Source organism: Pelmatolapia mariae, linkage group LG12 (assembly GCF_036321145.2).
Source record: "Pelmatolapia mariae isolate MD_Pm_ZW linkage group LG12, Pm_UMD_F_2, whole genome shotgun sequence".
Classification (NCBI taxonomy): Eukaryota; Metazoa; Chordata; class Actinopteri; order Cichliformes; family Cichlidae; genus Pelmatolapia; species Pelmatolapia mariae.
In genome coordinates, this window is record NC_086237.1 from 22,931,243 (window position 1) to 22,948,362 (window position 17,120).

General features: G+C 39.8%; 1 protein-coding gene across 1 annotated transcript; it reads right to left on the reverse strand.

The window, feature by feature from the left end:
* Nucleotides 1-588: 588 nt before the first annotated feature.
* trpv4 (transient receptor potential cation channel, subfamily V, member 4) lies at nt 589-14,283 on the reverse strand. The gene is made up of 17 exons (XM_063489394.1): nt 14,118-14,283; nt 12,779-12,859; nt 11,596-12,044; nt 10,881-11,056; nt 10,083-10,235; nt 9,445-9,585; nt 7,715-8,013; nt 7,447-7,626; nt 7,073-7,231; nt 6,305-6,397; nt 6,094-6,167; nt 5,565-5,730; nt 5,412-5,478; nt 4,823-5,127; nt 2,386-2,513; nt 2,171-2,292; nt 589-2,066 (listed from the first exon to the last, which is right to left on the reverse strand). The coding sequence occupies exons 2-17, from the start codon at nt 12,785-12,787 to the stop codon at nt 1,966-1,968; spliced, it is 2,622 nt and encodes an 873-aa protein (XP_063345464.1). The 5' UTR covers nt 12,788-12,859; nt 14,118-14,283; the 3' UTR covers nt 589-1,965.
* Between the last annotated feature and the right edge of the window lie 2,837 nt (nt 14,284-17,120).

A 17,120-nucleotide genomic window follows, 5' to 3' on the forward strand; every position in this document is an offset into this window, starting at 1 on the left:
GGGTGGGGATATATTCTTGGCATGCTTTGAACTCCTTAGCATTGTTCAAACCTCACAATTTACCTTGGTATTGTTGCTGACCATCTGTATCCCTCTATGACCAAAGTGTACCCATCTTCTAATGGTTGCTTCCGGCGAGATAACGCACCATGTCATGAAGTTCAAATCATTTCAAACTGGTTTCTTGAGGATTAAAATGAGCTCACTGTGCTACTGACTGCCTCCACAGTCACCAGATCTCAATCTAATAGAGAACCTTTGGGAGATTTGCATCATGGATGTGCGGCTGGCAAATCTGCAGCAGCTGTGTGATGCTATCATATCAACATGGACCAAAATCTCTGAAGATTACCTTGTTGAAACTGTGCATTAAAAATTAAGGCAGTTCTGAAGACATAAGAGGTCCAATCAGGTACTGGCAAGGTGTAACTAATAAAGTGGCTGGGGACTATTATTAAATGCAAACTAAACAATAGAAGTCATAAACTGGTAGCAATTATTGACACAGAAAAAAAGGAATCCTTTCAGCATTTCCTCAGATGGATTAAACCACATTACCACATCTCACTCCTGTGGTCTAATGTCAGGTTTTATTTATCTTTGGGAGTAAAATAGCAACATGTGGATTTTTAATCATTCAAAACCTAACTGGAAAGTATTTTCTGTAGAAAAAGCACCCAAAAGACAAAAAACATAAAATACAGTCAGTGTTTACTGTTCTGTGCAGCAACGTACAAACAGTATAAAAATGAACAGTCATAGATTGGAAATGTAAACATAATATGTGACTTTTAACAGTAATGAATAAGTGAAAATGAAATGTACAGCCCATCAGCTGTTGTGTAATGCAGTAACACAAACACACAGTAGATGTGTGTTTAAAAAAAAAAGCTATATAGGGCAAGGAGCCAATTGCAATGAAAACACTGCAGCAAATAAGGGGAAGTACATAATGGAGGGACTGAGAGTTGATTATGCAAATACCCCAGCTGCAAAAGAACACGGAAGGCTATTGTCTTCCATTTGCATACTTGCTTGACAACTATAACCTGCTCATCATGCCCACCATGTTCAGAATAATGTCTCTGTATACGTGTAATAATGTAAATAGTGTTTCAGTTCAAATGAGGGCTGTGTCTGCCTAAGCTGGAATTCCTAGCCTGAGATTGTCAAAGTTTGGAAACTATTTAATTAATATCATATAAAAATGGAAAGAAATAGACTTTCTATAATAGATGTGTCCTCTTTGCAGACACTGCTCCCCTACACTTTAGAAAATGAACATTTAAATCAGCATGTGGAGCGTAATTAAGAACACACGGGGGAGGACTTTACAAAACACAAAGTAAGAAAATTAAAAGTGAAAAAGTTCTATTCTATAAGTCTATAAATATTTATTGATATGTTTTCATAAAGAAGTATCTCTTATTGTAAATATAGGTGCAAAGTTTTATTACTAGCATAAAAAATGCAATAATATTGTAATTATGCTTCTGCTAGCCTGCTACGATTGTGTTTTTGAAAGTATATGGCACTGTAAATGCTGAAATATTCTCGCTTTCTTATATCCCTGAGTATTCCGACACTGATGTCTGAAAAGGAGAGGTACAGTACATTTTTGTGCGATTGTCCATTCTTATGTGACAAGTACAAAACAAATTACAGCTCCCTGCTTACAAAACACATTTTTTGCTATCCTTTTTTGGTCTCAGGGTTAGTTTCTAACAGCATTTAATGTCTTTAACTCAGCAATTCTTTATCCAGTGTCTCTGCATGTCGTCTGTCCTGTTACACAGAGTGTGCTGCTTTTATATTCGCGACAGCTTTTCTGAACAAAAGGCACAGGAGACGCGTGCAAATTAGTACACTTATTGGCCAAATCGTTCCCTGCAGAGTGATTTCACTGATGCTGATGGCTTTCTGCTGTCTCCTCATAACAAGGACAGCGCTCATCATCTGCGGGAATCAGTGCCTGGGTGACAGCGGCTCCATCTCTACCGCGAGATCATGAGACTGAGAACCTTTGCTCAACTCCACCGCCCGCGGGACCACTGTGGACCAGCGATCTAAGGTTGATAACAAGGAAGATTAAATGAGTGTGTGGTCCAGATGAGTGTGCATTGTATCTGTCTGTTTATTTAACCATGAGAATTCAGCGAGAATCTCTCACCTCTCCTCAAAGCTCTAACGCCCTGCTGCAACCCGTTGGCTTGGATGGTATCACTCTTGCCCGGATCCTCGTTAATTATTGCCAGGTTCTGATTCCAGTGACACCAGTTAACCTCGTCCACCCTGATTACACAAAAGGACCCCATTAGCAATGAGATTTCTTAGATGTAGCGCCGGCGCTGTTGGGTGGCACAGATTACAAATCAGACAGATCACCTGAAACACCAGCGCCGATCAGGTGTGCCATCATAGTTCTTCCCCACCGTCACCATCTCTCCAACTCGAAAAGACTTGCGAAGACAGACCGGGAACGAGCGCTCGATGTCCAAGATAGTCGTTGCCCACTGGGAGTATAAATTATGAAAAATATTTGAAGTAAACAGAAACTATCATAACAAAGCAGATTTTGAAATTCAGCAGTAAAGGTGTAACCACAAGGGCAGCTTAATTACTGGTGGTTGTAAGTTAGGGAAATATAACACAACATTTTGTCAGTGTTCTTTTACAGTTAAATACTCACAGATTTGGAACACTTTGCCACCAAAAATAACAACATGAACTGATCTCATAAGTTTTAAAGTAAAGGCAAAATTATAGCCTAAAAAAAGTAAATTTGGGATCCCAGAAATGGGTCTTCTATCACTCTTAATTGTTCTTAACCCTCTCAGGCTCAAATTAACTTTTTGTTGCTAATGCACAACCAAGTCCTGCAGTGGTACTTCTGAGTAAAAAAAACTCATAAAATATGTATGTGGGGTAATCAGGTTGTTAGTTTTTAACTGTTGCAAATCGGCAACGCCTGCCTCGAGAGGGTTAAATGTTGGCATTTACTTGTAGAAGATGCTGTCTGTTATTATTATCAACATTATTATTATTTGCTGCTTTTTGAGTTATATTTGTATTGACATATTGTGTCTAATCAGGGACAAGGTCTGCAAATTAGCGAACTCCTACATCAGCTGCATTTTTGTTTAAAGCAATGTTAATATCTATTGTCCCTGTTTTATGTATATATAAATAAATAAATAAATAAATATCAACAAATTCTTGATAGTTTGCCATAAAAAAAATTTGTACATGTTATTATCATTATGTCTAGAGAATAAATCTTTGGCAACTATATGCTTCACAAACTGAAGATTTCCACAGGATGAACTGCAGCCTGATCTCACTGACACGTTTGAGGGATGCTGCAGCCCTCTCAATCACAACATAGTCATATTCTGAACTCTGTCATCTATTTGACTCCACCAGTGTATGCCCATGCTACCGTGTCGTTTTGTCAGTTTGTGCTGTTGGCATACTGATATGTTTAATCACAACGAGGAAAGTAAACAAATACGGGTGGCAGGTGTTCATACACTAAACATGGGTCATTTTAGGCCGTTGCTAGGTGGCTGTTATGCATGTATAATTCAACTTCTCTGGATATGAATGAGACGTTACTGTGTGAATTTAATACGACTCAGTGCTTTCATCAAGTGTTGTAGGTGCATTAAGGCAAAAAAAAAAAAAAAACAGGTGTGAGCTTGTTGCTAGGTGGTTGCCAGGTAAAGTGATGGTGTCATAATATATCACACATAATTCAACTTTTCTGGATTTCTGGATGACGTTAGTTTGGTGAAATGAAAAATGATACAATGGTCATATAAGGTGTTATAGGTGCATAAATGCTAAAAAGAGGTTATTTTATCATCATCATCATCATCTTTATTTATAAAGCACTTTAAAAACAACCACAGCTGACACAAAGTGCTGTACTAAATAACTAAATAATACAATTACATAAGATATAAATAAAAGCCAAATAAAAGAAGAAAAAAAGTAAAATAATTACCTAGTTAGTTAATAAATGGTTTAATTTAAAAAAAAAAAAAAAAAACTAAGTCTCACTATGGTCAAAAGCCAAAGAATAAAAATGGGTTTTAAGACATGTTTTAAAAGTGGACAGTGAAGGGGCCTCTCTAATGTGTAAGGGCAAGTTTTTCCATAATTTAGGAGCAACAATAGAAAAGGTTCTATCCCCTCTGAGCTTCCTCCTGGATCTCAGTACTTTGTTATATGCTCTCTTTTACGAGTTTCTGTTATGAGTCGTGCTGCGGGATTTTGAACCAGCTGCAGACGTGAGAGCAACGACTGACTGACCCCCACATAAAGTGAGTTACAGTAGTCCAAACAGGAAGAAATAAAAAACGGGAAGAAAAAAAAGAGCATTTTAGTCTGTTGCTAGGCAGATACTAGGCAACACGATGCTGTCCTAATAGCTGAGTTAGATAAGAACCTTCAGGGGCCTAAGATGCACCTGTGCTCAAGTCTGGTTGATCATGTAGGAGGAGCGGGCAGACAAAATAAAAAAAACACAGACACAGACAGAGGTGCTTTGTATTACAGTAAGTTATGGTTCTATAATTTTAAATAATCATCATGCTCTTTAAAATAAAACCTAACAGTAGACACTGAGATCACAAATGTGTTAGGAAAGTAGTTTCTTGAGGTCAAAAATCAAGTGTGCAGGAAGTTTATTTTCTCATTGGCTTCTATGTAATCAAACTTGTTTATGCAAGCAGAAGAGTTGCCCCCTACTGACAATTATAAGGCTTTAATTTCTTTTCCATTTAAATGATATGTCGTCTTCCACAAACAACCGACTCACCTGAAGCTTCCAGATTTTTTTGCTCTCCTTGGAGACCTGACCCACCGTCTCCCCCATCAAAGCGATCAACATGTTGAGTAGCAGCACGAAGGTGAGAATGATGTAAGTAACTAACAGGATGAGAAAGACGACTGGATTCTGCGCACTGTAGATCATGTCCAGGTCTCCCATCCCTATGGTGAGCTTGAAGAGGTCCAGAAGGAAAGTGCTGAAAGTGGTATTGTTCCTGCATGCAGAGGAGGTTGGTTGGACGGTTGGGCAACTACCATTACACACTGGGCACACTGTCAGCAGAGATACCAAGGCTGTGGGATGGAAACAAAAGGCAGGTTGGCTAAGAGTCTGTGAGCACTTACAGGAACATTCACCTGAGAGGCAGGTGAGAAGATTTCTACCAGTCTGATGATTATAAATATGATGCTACAGCCAGCAGAATGTGTGATTATCATAAGAATTGAGAGCAGTTACTAAAAGTCTGACAATTGTATAATTTTTTCAAGGTGCTGTTGTTTTTCTTTAGAGCCAGCGCTAGTGGCCTCATTAGACAAACATAAAAACCGGTAACCGATGCAAACCCCCGGTAGCTTACCTGATGCAAAACCGATCATGAAGAGCACATACACCAGCAGAAACCTGAAAAGGTCCTTGAAAAGAATCTAAGAAGAAGACAAACGTTAAGACACATGCAAGCCTTTGGATTTCATGCATTTTTTAAATTAGCTGTCCATTTTCACAGTCTAACCTTTTGTATCATGATGCTGTAGGTGCCCGTGAGCTTCAGGCCTCTGGTGAAGTAAAGTGTGTTCATCCAGCCCAGGGCGAGTGCAAACACCATGACAGAGACGTAGGCCTCAATGCCAGACAAGTAGAGAGCAGCTGTGACTATAATCAGTACAGAGTAGATGAAGCTAGAGAGGACAGAGAATAACTTTGTCAGTAAACCAGTAACACTGCTGAATTGTGTAATACTGAAGTAGGGAGGATGGCAGGAAGATACGACTGCTGGCATTTGGCATTTTAACAGAATGTATACATCACGGCTAATGATCTAAATCAACACAGTTCAGAGAGGATGCTCGACATCCTCTGCTCTGTGTTTGGATCATGGGTTTAATTAAAGATTCAAAATATAAAACATGCCAGCGAGGAGGCTGACAAATTAATTAGATGACTCAATTAAAAGGATGCGAAATTTGCCTCGGGTAAAAGCCAGCAAACGATATAGCGGAGGTGAGGATCAGAGCCTGCGAGTACAGAGGATGGAGACTTACTACAGCAGTTGAAAGGATCCATCAATAAATAAAGACTTCACCCCAGGGCACTTTTTCAGGAAAAGGTCCTTAATCTGCAAAAAGAAAAAAAAGTGAGAGAAACATTTCCACAGTGACAACAACACTGCTGAACAGGCTAAAAGAGACTGGGAGAAAGCAGCAACCAAGCGATGGTCAGAATATAACAAGAGGTCAGAGGGCACACACTAACATTTGTGAGGAAGAAGAAGATTCCTGATGCCAGTGTGACAATCTCCCCAGCCAGCCGCCAGTAGTCAGACGATGTGGTACGTGGGTATGGAGGCTGGAAGGAAGAACATCTGAACATCTTAGCAAAACACACACGAAAAGCATCATATGCAGAATATTTATAAGGAAAAAAGTGACTATGACCAAACGGTAAATTAAAGGATTAGTTTATCATTTTGGAGGCCTATGTGTCTTCACTTCCTCGCTGAGAGTTGGATGAGAAGATTGCTATCAATCTTATATCTATCAGAATAAACCCCAAGCCTGCAGCTTTTATCTTAGTTTAGTATTAGCATGTAATCCCCCGTAAGATGTCAATTTGTCACATTTTACTCTGGAGTTTCACATTTCAAAGTTTGGATAGAGGTATGCTCACTGTTTCCCCCCTGTTTATGCTAAACAAAGATAACTGTCAGCTGCCTGTAGCTTAATATTTATTGTAAAGATATGAGAATGCCATCAATCTCCTTATCTGCCTCTTGGCAAGGAAGCAGATCCCCCCCCCCCCCCCCCCCCCCAAAAAAAAAAAGTAAATATTCTTATAATATAGAGCACTGAACGTCCTGTTAGTGCAGAACTGGAGCAAATATGGAACATAAAATTGCTGCTATAGCAGAGGATGCATTGTATTTTATACATGAGACAGAACATAAAATTAAATCCCTGCAATGATAAATGAAAATATTCAAGTGGTGTCTTGAAAAGTCATTTTCAGTCATTTCACACCTACCATTCCATCTGTTGGTTGGTAATAAGCCACCAGGGTGAATATGATCATGGTGATGAGGTAGGAGAACACACTGATGTAAAAAGTGACAGCAGCAAACCTGTTCCATTTGGCCCTCAACAGCTCATTGATGGGCTCCACTGCCAGCATCTCATGGCGGTTCTGACAACAGAGGACCAAAAACATGATGTTAATAGATGTGATGAAAACATAAAAACATAAATAAATCCTGATATTTGTATATGTACACAATGTGCCAGGTTTCCTGTGTATTTTTTATGCTTATTTTAGATTTTTAATAATCAAACGGTGGGCTCAATAACCTTAATTTAAAGTTTTGAAAGAAAAAAAACTAAGAAAATATTGTCTTTGTTTACCTCATTGTGACTGGTGTAGACAAGGATTTCCAGCACAGATGGCTCCTCGCCACATGTATCCAGTGAAGAGAGATCATAGAGGGAGGAGTACACCGGACCATAAGCCCAGTCCTTAAACTTACGGGACAGATGACGAACTTCCTCGTCTTTGATCTCACGTCGGATAATGTGTTGAAAAATCTGGAGGAACATGAACAAGGTGGCCTAAGCATCTTTGATCTGGACTTTCTATAATAAGGGAAAATGATGCTTAAAACATTTTATCTACCCCTATCTTGCCCAATCTGGCAGCCATCATGAGAGGCGACATGCCATCATTGTTCGGCACTGTCTCCAGGTTGCAGTCTGGGTAAAGCTTGGCAGTCTTGATTAGCAGCAGGTCGTACATCTTTGTGAGGAAACGCGTGTTGTCCTTGGTGTTGTCTGCAATGTGCACCAGCGCGTGCAGCACCGTGTTTCCACGTGAATCCTGGCGTCGCAGGTCAGCTTTCTTGTGCGGATTCTCCGTCAGGTAGTGCACTATGTCAGGCTGGTTCGTGCAGGCAGCCAGAGAGAGAGGCAGCTCACCTGGGCAAACAGACAGAGGGAGTGTGTGTGTGTTCACTTAATTCTGAAATCACAGGAGATTATTAGGAAAGCTGCATTTCAGATTAAAAATAAGCAAACCAACAGGAGGGTTAATTAGGAACTGTAGTTGGTGTCTGTATGTCCCTGCAAAGCATACAAAACATGGATCAAAGATCTGACTTAAATCCCCCCTATGAAAACAGCACAATTAGCAGTTGTTTGAGGGAGGGGCGCAATGGGGCCAGAGTGCCAAAAGCAGCTGCTGAAAATGAGCCGTTGCCATGGGTGACAGATTACTTTGTCACCTCGCATAGAAACGCTCCTCTTCATGGATTTGCACGGGTGCATGCAGAGTGTTAGCGTGAGTCTAAATCCCATTAGCCATCAGCCCTGCCAGGTTCCTGTACACCTCACTGCAAAGCTCCGCAGCAAATTACTCACACTGTGCCCGGACACGCTGGGATTTGGGAATGACAGCCATGCTAAGTGCAAATAGAAATCATCCCCTGTTTGATGAGTAAGGAGTGTGATGCTCGATTGTGACCATACAGACAATTTTTAAATTTGGTTTGGGTAAAAAATACAAATAAAATTGAAAAAAATAAAAATAGAGCCCATAATGTAGCAAATCTACTTTTCTTTTGACGTTTTAGGAGAAAAACAATGTGCATCATTTATATTGTTCGATTGCAATTAAAAATTATAACATGTATATAAAGACATTTTTTTCTGGGTACTTCACACAGCTGATGTCAAACCTGTTATATACTGTCCCTTAGTAACATCTGAACATTACCCAGCAGAGGGCGGTGTTGGGTTTACTTTACCGGCTCTGATATAGTTTCCCTACTGCTGTTAGCAGGTCAATGAGGTGCTTTGCACCAGCAGAGGATGTTCACATTTCTCAAAAGCAGGACACAGACACCTTTCAATGGATGCAGTCCTTGAACAGCTGACATAAGGCTCGTCTTTTCATGTGTTTTCAAAGCGTCACTTATGAAAGTTCCTCAATATGTCAAAAAAAATCTGGGTAGAGGTAAAGGTGGAGCTCACCACTGGACCACAGCAGTACCCTGAGTGTATTGGCCCTGCCAAAATGTCACTTCATTTCTCCATGGAAACAGCTGTTTATTTGCCAGAAAAATACTCCATGCGTTAACTACTTGATCTTGGCAGCTCCTGCGTTGCGCTGATGTGAATTCTGCATTGTAAAAAAGCTGAATAACCGCTTATGAGCAAAGCAGTGAGAGTGGAAATTGAAAATGTGACCGGTGAAGTCATACAAACCTCAAACAAACCACCCAGTTATATAAATATTATATGCATTTCCAGGACTCTGTGTATGTGTGGCTGACTGGGACTGGGAATAAGTGTGCTAAAAGTAGAAAAACAGAAGCACATAAGTTTTTATGTGCTTACAAAGGTCTTTACCAAAGTAGAAGTAACCACCCTCATCTTTGGGCTGGAAGAAGCGTCCCCTCGCCTGGGCATGAACGTCAGCATCCTTTTCCACCAGCAGCTTCACATACTGCTTACAGCGTCGTTCGATGGCAATGTGGAGCGCTGTCTGGCCTGAGAACGCCACCAAACCCAGCAGAAGAAATATTACGTTATGTCATACCACTGCTTTGTGTTAATTAAATCAATGTGGAGTAAGGGTTGGGTTTGTGGACAGGTTTTCAGGAGCTCAAAGTTTTAGTAACTGTCTTCTACAATAACTCCCAAAAGTGCAAAAAGGAGTAAAAGCTCAGAGGTTACACTGAGTGGCCTAACAACTCATTTTTTGTCACAAGGTGCTACTGTCTCACAGCTAACAGTGTAAGGAGTGAAAGCCAAACAAATGGTGTCTGGACTGTAAACAGTTGTTGTTTTCTTCACCATTTCTTCAATTCAGGGTTCCAAGACATTGCAAACATATTAACTATAAACACATTTTCCCCTGCCAGCTGTAACTCAGGGCAAGAAGAAGGGACAGCAGCCCTATATACTAACCGCAAAATTCACATTAATTTAAAGCACAAATGCATTTTCTGCAACTGCATGTGGTCGTTTTGGGATTATTGTCATACCTCTGTAGTAGACGTCCCTGAAGGGCGTATTTATGAACTCTCTGAGACTCCCATTCTTCTCTGCTATGTCCACCAGCACTGGGATGGTGTTGTTCTGACGGCCATAAAGGTTCATCAAAGCTTTTGGCAGACATGTCTTACCTGTGTATGGCTCTGGTAGAAAGAAAAAATTCAAGAAAAAGAAAAAGAAAAGGCTTTAATCCGGACATAGTTTGTTTAAAAAGGGATTTTATTTCTTTATTTAATCTAATCTAAGTGTGATACAAAAGCTTCCAACACCCCTTTAGGCCTCCACCATCCAAGGCTACCCAAATCCTATCAGATGTACTGTAGTACACCCCAGAACATGTACACAATAAATTAGCCCAAGGTTTGGGAATTGCTGGAAATAAATCAGTATTTGGGATTTACAGTAACAGGCTGTTAAAGACAGGGGTCAAACAAGCCCTTTTAAACAAGCTATTATGAGATTCTGAGCCTAAAAATAAAGCACTATTTAAACTCTCTCACAGAGGCCACAGTTTGCTGTGATTTCTCTCTGCTGTCTGACATAAAGCTCCTCAGACACACACAGGAAGCTTTGCACTGGGTCAGACAAAGACTCTAACGTCATTCCACCTTTTCCCCTTAATATTGTCGGAGTCAAAACCAGATAGAGACAGAGAGAGGCGAGGAAGTGCAAAAGGTCAAAGGAGCCAGAGGACAAAGCTGAGTGCAGAGCTGACAAAACTTAAAAAAAAAAAAAACCATTGGAAAGAGTAGGAAACAAATATGAATCACCTGCATCTTAAAACTTACCTCTGAATTCCTCATCGGTTAACCTCTTGTTGTTACTTTGCAGGTACTGCAACAGGCCCTCAAGTTCCGCGGGGTCTCCACGTGACACACAGTCGAAGAGAAGCGAGCGGTTGAATACTTTCACGACTTTTGGAGGATCAGAGCTCTGGCTCTCGTCACAGGATGCCTCTGTTTTACTGAGATGACACAGAAACAGGATTTACGTTGCGTTACAAGAGCAGGAACTCCCTGTGAACCAGTGAATTTTTAATTATATTTCACTTATAGAACATTAAGATTTTTTTTTACTTACAAACTATATAAACAATCAAACAGCCTTCACTGCTCCAATAAATAGACCTCTGTGCGTATGGGGCAGGTAGGGCAGCCAGGAACAGACAGCAGCCTTAATATTACCTCAGCGGCTGCAGGGGAAACAACAACATGCTCTCTGTTGGGTTTTAGGGACTGTGCTTCACACACAGTGCGTCTCTATGTGTACAAACTGCACCACTTCATGTGGCACACCTCTGTCTACAGAGTGGCCAGTGTGGGAGGATTTTGTTTTTAATGACAAAATTTTTCCAAACTAGCCCTTTTGTCCACAGATAAAAATCCAGTATATTTTAACGACAGAAAGGTAAACGCCTAAGGCGAGATGTTTGAATCATTTTCCATGTTTCCTGGAAGCACACAAGTGCTGCAGTTTGAGAACAGCTTAGATCTTTTCTCTCACCCTCTTGGGAGCTTCTTTCTGCGTCTCTTCTGGTTGCTTGAGTTTCCGTAGGTGCCATAGTCAAAGAGTGAGTCCATGGGTGCTTTCTTGGGAGCAGGAACCACATTTGACTCATATATGGTGGATTCCAGGAGGTCCATTGGGTTGGATATGCCCTTCTTGAAAGCACCGTGGAACTTCATCCGTAGGTACTGTCTGCTGTCTGCGGGGTGGCCTGGCTGGGCCGGCTCCAGGACTGACTCCTGACTCGAGTCCTGAGTTGCTGGGGATCCATCCTGGCTCTCGAACAGGTGTGAGAGCTCAGATAAAGGGAAGGCTCCATCACCCTCAGGCTGAGCAGCCTCACTGTCTCCCAAATCCACCGAGAGAGTGTCTCTGGTTGGTTCAGAGCTGATGGTGTTGGCCTTGGGCAAGGCAAGGTGCCGCCTTTTGAAGATAGCAGATCGCCCCTGGAATACAAATGATAAAAATGTTGTGAGGAAGCAGTAGGTTCTTTAAATGTCACAAACGTCTTGTTTAAAACAAAAAGATAAATATTAAATCTGTTTATTTATGTAGAAAAATAACTTTTTCTAATATATTAAATAACTCAGAAAGTGCCAGCTAGAATATTTGATAAGGATCTTTGGTCGTTTCATTATTACTATTATTTTATTCCAAGCTCTTGCTTACTATTACAAGAGAGAGAGCTGAGCTGTATTTAATTATAGTGGACCTGATCATTTTCTCAGGTCACATTAGGAAGGAGGATATAAGACACAAGCACAGTCTCCAGTGGTCACCACCGCCAAGCTGCTTGCTGAAGGGTAAAAGCCTTAGAAAGGCGTCAGTGACTCCCATTTATATGCTGTCTGTATGAAATGGTATTAGACATGCAATTTTAAAAAAACAAGTTGGTAAAAATCCCAAGATACTGATCAATACATTTATAAAAACCAGATTAAATACTTTATATGGCATTTGCTGTGCAGGGTTAAAATAAACTGTAATATGCCAGTTTTATTTAACGCTGCACAGCAGTGCTTTTAACATTAGACAATATGATGAGCAAACTGCACTCAGCAATACATTATTCTGACTAAAGAGAAGATGTATTAAGACTACAATTACCACAGTGGCACTTGAAATCCACATTTAAAGCATAAAGTAGATTTAACATCATGCATTTAGGAGTGCTCTGTACCTCATTCATCCCTTTTATCACAATGATGTGCCAAATTCCTCTTCGGGGGAAAACTGGAAATGATGCTGAAGCATGTGGGCGCTGTGCAGAGCAAAGAAAAGTAAGCATCAAGTGAAACAGTGACAGAAGAGTACAGACGAAACATCGGTATGTCCCTAGTGATACAACAAGAGTGTCTGTGTTTAGAGGAGGGATGTATGGAAAACTTTAAAAAAAAAAAAAAAGGAGCAATGCCAACATCAGTATGAGTCTTGACTCTCATTGGTCGGTTGAGCGTGTTTTCTCTAGAAGGCAGACTCACACCACCTTCCTGTTTAACACAGAACATTTACTAAATGAATGCTCTGAATGTTTTCCTATTACAGATGCATATATTATAGTATCTCTACACAAAACACATGCACACACACAGTACAGCTGCAGCATACTCTCACACTTTGTGCAGCATGGACTTTAAAAAAAAAAAAAAAACAGGTCTTCCTGAATTTGCTCAAGACAGCCAACCAATCTAAGCCACACTCTGCTGTAAAAGAAGCAATACAAACAAGAAACCTGGGGTCCCACTAAAGCATGAGAAATGACTCACAGCCTCTTTTGACACACTGGATTATCATGCCTTTACACCTCAGTGGGCATTTGATGGTAAAAAGACAGGAATAACAAAAGGCTGCCCCTGATTATAAGAACACTGAAACACTAAGAGCCAAGACTGCATTACTAAGGGTTTCTGGATCAGAGTGATAGGATGGGATCATAAAACATCAAGTTGATCCAAGGCTCATATTATCCATTAATGGGGTCGAGAAGTGGAAATTCACTTTTGAAAGTTTCTCAGTGTGAGTGACACTGAGGGTCCCCTCAGGGATGTGGGATTTCCTGCTTTGCCAGCTCTAACGTGACATTATCCAGAGCCACAGAGCGTGACGACTGTGCCAAACGAGCGCACGAAAGACGAGCAAGCAAAAGAACAAGATTAGAATTATGATTTTGAGTAAGTCTTTAGCTGAAATAGATTTTAAGAGTTCGAAAGATAATAGCGTAAAAAAATACAAACATCTAATCTATATTTATTCATAAGTGAGAAAATAAAAGAACACGGGGAAATGTTTTCATATTTTAAAAGGCACAAAAACGATGTTAAAAATAAATTATAATGAAAACTAATAAGAAGAATAATGAACATACAAATTCATATCACTTTTTCTACACTCAGGTATTATTAAAAAAAAGTTTGTGCGCAACTCTCATTAATTATTCAGCTAACACAGATACAGTAAAATATTTAATTCTTTATTTCTTTAGCAGAACAAGCCGTTAAAGAGTATGGCATATTCCTTACCTTCCTCTAACCAGTAAATCCAGTTTTCATTTTCTTAGAAATGTTTACTGCCTGCTCCGTAACTTTATCCCGTAGAAAGTTTGGACGTGTTTTCTCTGATCTACTGTGCGCTCCTTGAATGCGTCTTCTGCTTTAATGCAACTCCAGGCATCCAGATGAAAGTGAATCACCTAAAACAGTTGCCCTCCCTCGCGTATACGGTTGCCGTTAAAGTGTCACAGAACAACGGCCGCTTTCACAAACTTTGGGTGGGACAAAGTGACCACATCCTTGCCTCAAAGCTGGAGCCAACACGGAAGTTTTAAGGTGAAGTACCACGTGTGGCCGCTAGGTGTTGACTCCAATGCCGCTCGAGGCTGACTTCACTGAAGTCTCCGGATTTTTCCTGGAATTACAAAGACACCTGAGCACAATTTACATGCCATTACAAGCCACTATGGTGCACCAGGAATTTTCTCCTCTTCTTGTACCGTCATAAACAACAGTTCCGAGCTGACTTTATCTGTTTCCTTGTTTGTTTGTTTTTTGTCTACACTACCTCTCATTCTGTCATATCAACATTACTGTGCAAAAGTCAGGAGTCATTCTTTATATTTTGGTTCCAGTGAGCGAAAATATAAAGAATGGAGCCACAATTCATGTCATCTTTTTAAAGTGGTTTTGAGCAATAGTTCTCCAGGCTTTCTGAAGGTCTTTTTAAAAAAATTATTTGGACATTGGATGCTTTTTCAGTCCAGTCCTTGCACCTTATCATTTTTACAGGTATGCTTTTTGTTTGTTAAGCCACTTAACACTGACCTATGACCCTTTCATGCATAAAAAAGACACCTAATTCAAGGGATCAACCAGTGTTTTGTTTGACAGCTTAGGAAAGAAACTATTTTAAATTCTATCTTTAGTCTCTTTGTCAATAGCAGCCTGTCACAAAAACATATAATTTGTGCTGATTTACTCAGCTGAATCTATTAAAAATGTCAAGATAACACAGTTTGACAGGCACAAAATAGTATTTTGCACTAACAATGTGGTCTCAGTGAAAGGGTGGCTGTCAAGAAACCATTCTTATGGAAGGGAAAGAGAGAGAAAACGGCTAAGGTATGCCAAATCATACAAGAACTGGACTGGGTAGGACTTATGGAGTACTGGATTTAAATGTGAAATTTTTGGTTCAAATCATCATTGTCAGAATGTACAGAGGAGGTCAGGGGAGAGAGGTGCAACAGTGTCTACACCCATCTGTAAAACACAGAAAAACTTGGTGCGTTTCAGGCCGGGATGTTGTAATCTTGTCAAAACTGATGAATTATGATAGCAGAAAAGTGCTGTCAGACTTTGATCCACCCTGCAAAACCATCTGGAAAGCATCTGATTGGCAACAGCTTCAATTTTCAGCATGACAATGATGAAAAACGTAAATTTGATAGAATTGTGCAAAGTCTGTTTTTTGCCTTATATGCTGTATTTCCATTAATATTTGCACATGGTTCAATAAATCACTGCACTTGTTTTCTTTTGCACCACACTATTCTGGAATTTTCATTTGATTTTGAAGGAGTCTAATTTTATGCTAAACCAAAGCAGAGACTGAAAGTTAAGTTAATTGTTAACCTGGCTTTCTGTGCCCCAAACACATGAATGCACTGCTGAAACAACATACCTTCACACAGCAGCAGTTTGTCAGATTCTGACACTCTATTCCACTCTTCAAACTCGCACAATGGAGCGGAGAAGAGTTTACTAAATTCCTATGAGGAGTGTGTGGCAAGCTCAACAAAAGGAACATGAGGCGCTATACAAAAGAATAAGAATGTCTGAGCAGCTATCAAAACAAAGAGCCACTTCTTTTGATGTTGTCATTTACTGCTTTTAAAGCTGCTTCACTGTGTATAGTTTATCACTGACCCCCACAGAATGTAAATAAGCTTTAGCATTCAAGGTTAGCCCAAGCACTGTGATTGCTGTAAAAATAGAGATGTCTTATTGTAAAAATATTGACAAACAAAACTGTCATTGGTGGTCACAGAGAAGATTACTATCAAAAAGTATTTCATTACTAGTATAGTACAAAATTTGAGCCACCCTTCATTTCTTTAATATTTTGCTAGAAAAATTGGAAACAAGTGCAGCGATTTAGTATAAACATTAAACGTGGAAACACAGTATATAAGGCCAAAACTGAGTTTATAAAATTCTAATGAGCTTGAAAGTCAGCATTTGGAATGGCCATCTTTTTCTTCAACATAACCTGGAAAGCCAAGATTTCCTGTATCTTAATCCATGTTAAAAAAAAATCCCGGTGAGGAAATCCAAGTAAGCTGATTCTGTTACTGTAACTAAAAATTTCACATTTAGATTCGTCACTCCATAAAACCTGTTGCCACTGATTTTCATTCCAGTTTTTGTGTAATTTTGGCTCTCTGTTTCTCTTCCTTAAGAATGCCTATTTGACAACCACCCTTCCACTGAGATCACCTTATTGGTGCAAAAATACTATTTCATGCCTATCAAACTGTGTTAGCGTTGGCATTTTTCAGCAATTCAGCTAAAGAAATAGGGAGAAATTATATGTTTTGTGACAGGCTGGTAGTAGACAAGTTCCTAAAGATAGAATTTAAGATAGTTTCTTTCCCAAGTTGTCTCTTAGGTGGAGTGACAACACTGGCTCATCCCTTGTGTCGGGTGTCTTTTTTATGCATAAATAGGTCATAGGTCAGTGTTAAGTGGTTTAGCAAACAAAAAGCATTCCTTTGAAAATGATAAGGTGCAAGGACTGGACTGAAAATGAGTGAAAAATCAGCCAATGGTTAAAGAAAACTTTGAAAGACCTTCTAAAAGCGTGGCGAACTATTGCTCAAGGCCTCCTTTAAAAAATGACAAGAAAGTCTGGCTTCTTAGAAGCAAAATATAAAGAAATGGGGGTTGAACAATACACATTAATTACACATTAATTACACACATTAATTACACAATGATAGGGAACAAATTAAAGAAGACAAATAATTT

Bases quoted from the DNA above. Each gene is read 5' to 3' on its own strand.
- trpv4 (XM_063489394.1), bottom strand. The intron at 11,057-11,595 runs GTGAGAGAAAAG...GTGTCATCTCAG, and splicing joins AGAAAGAAGCTCCCAAGAGG to TAAAACAGAGGCATCCTGTG. The intron at 2,067-2,170 runs GTGAGAGATTCT...TATCAACCTTAG, and splicing joins CGTTAGAGCTTTGAGGAGAG to ATCGCTGGTCCACAGTGGTC.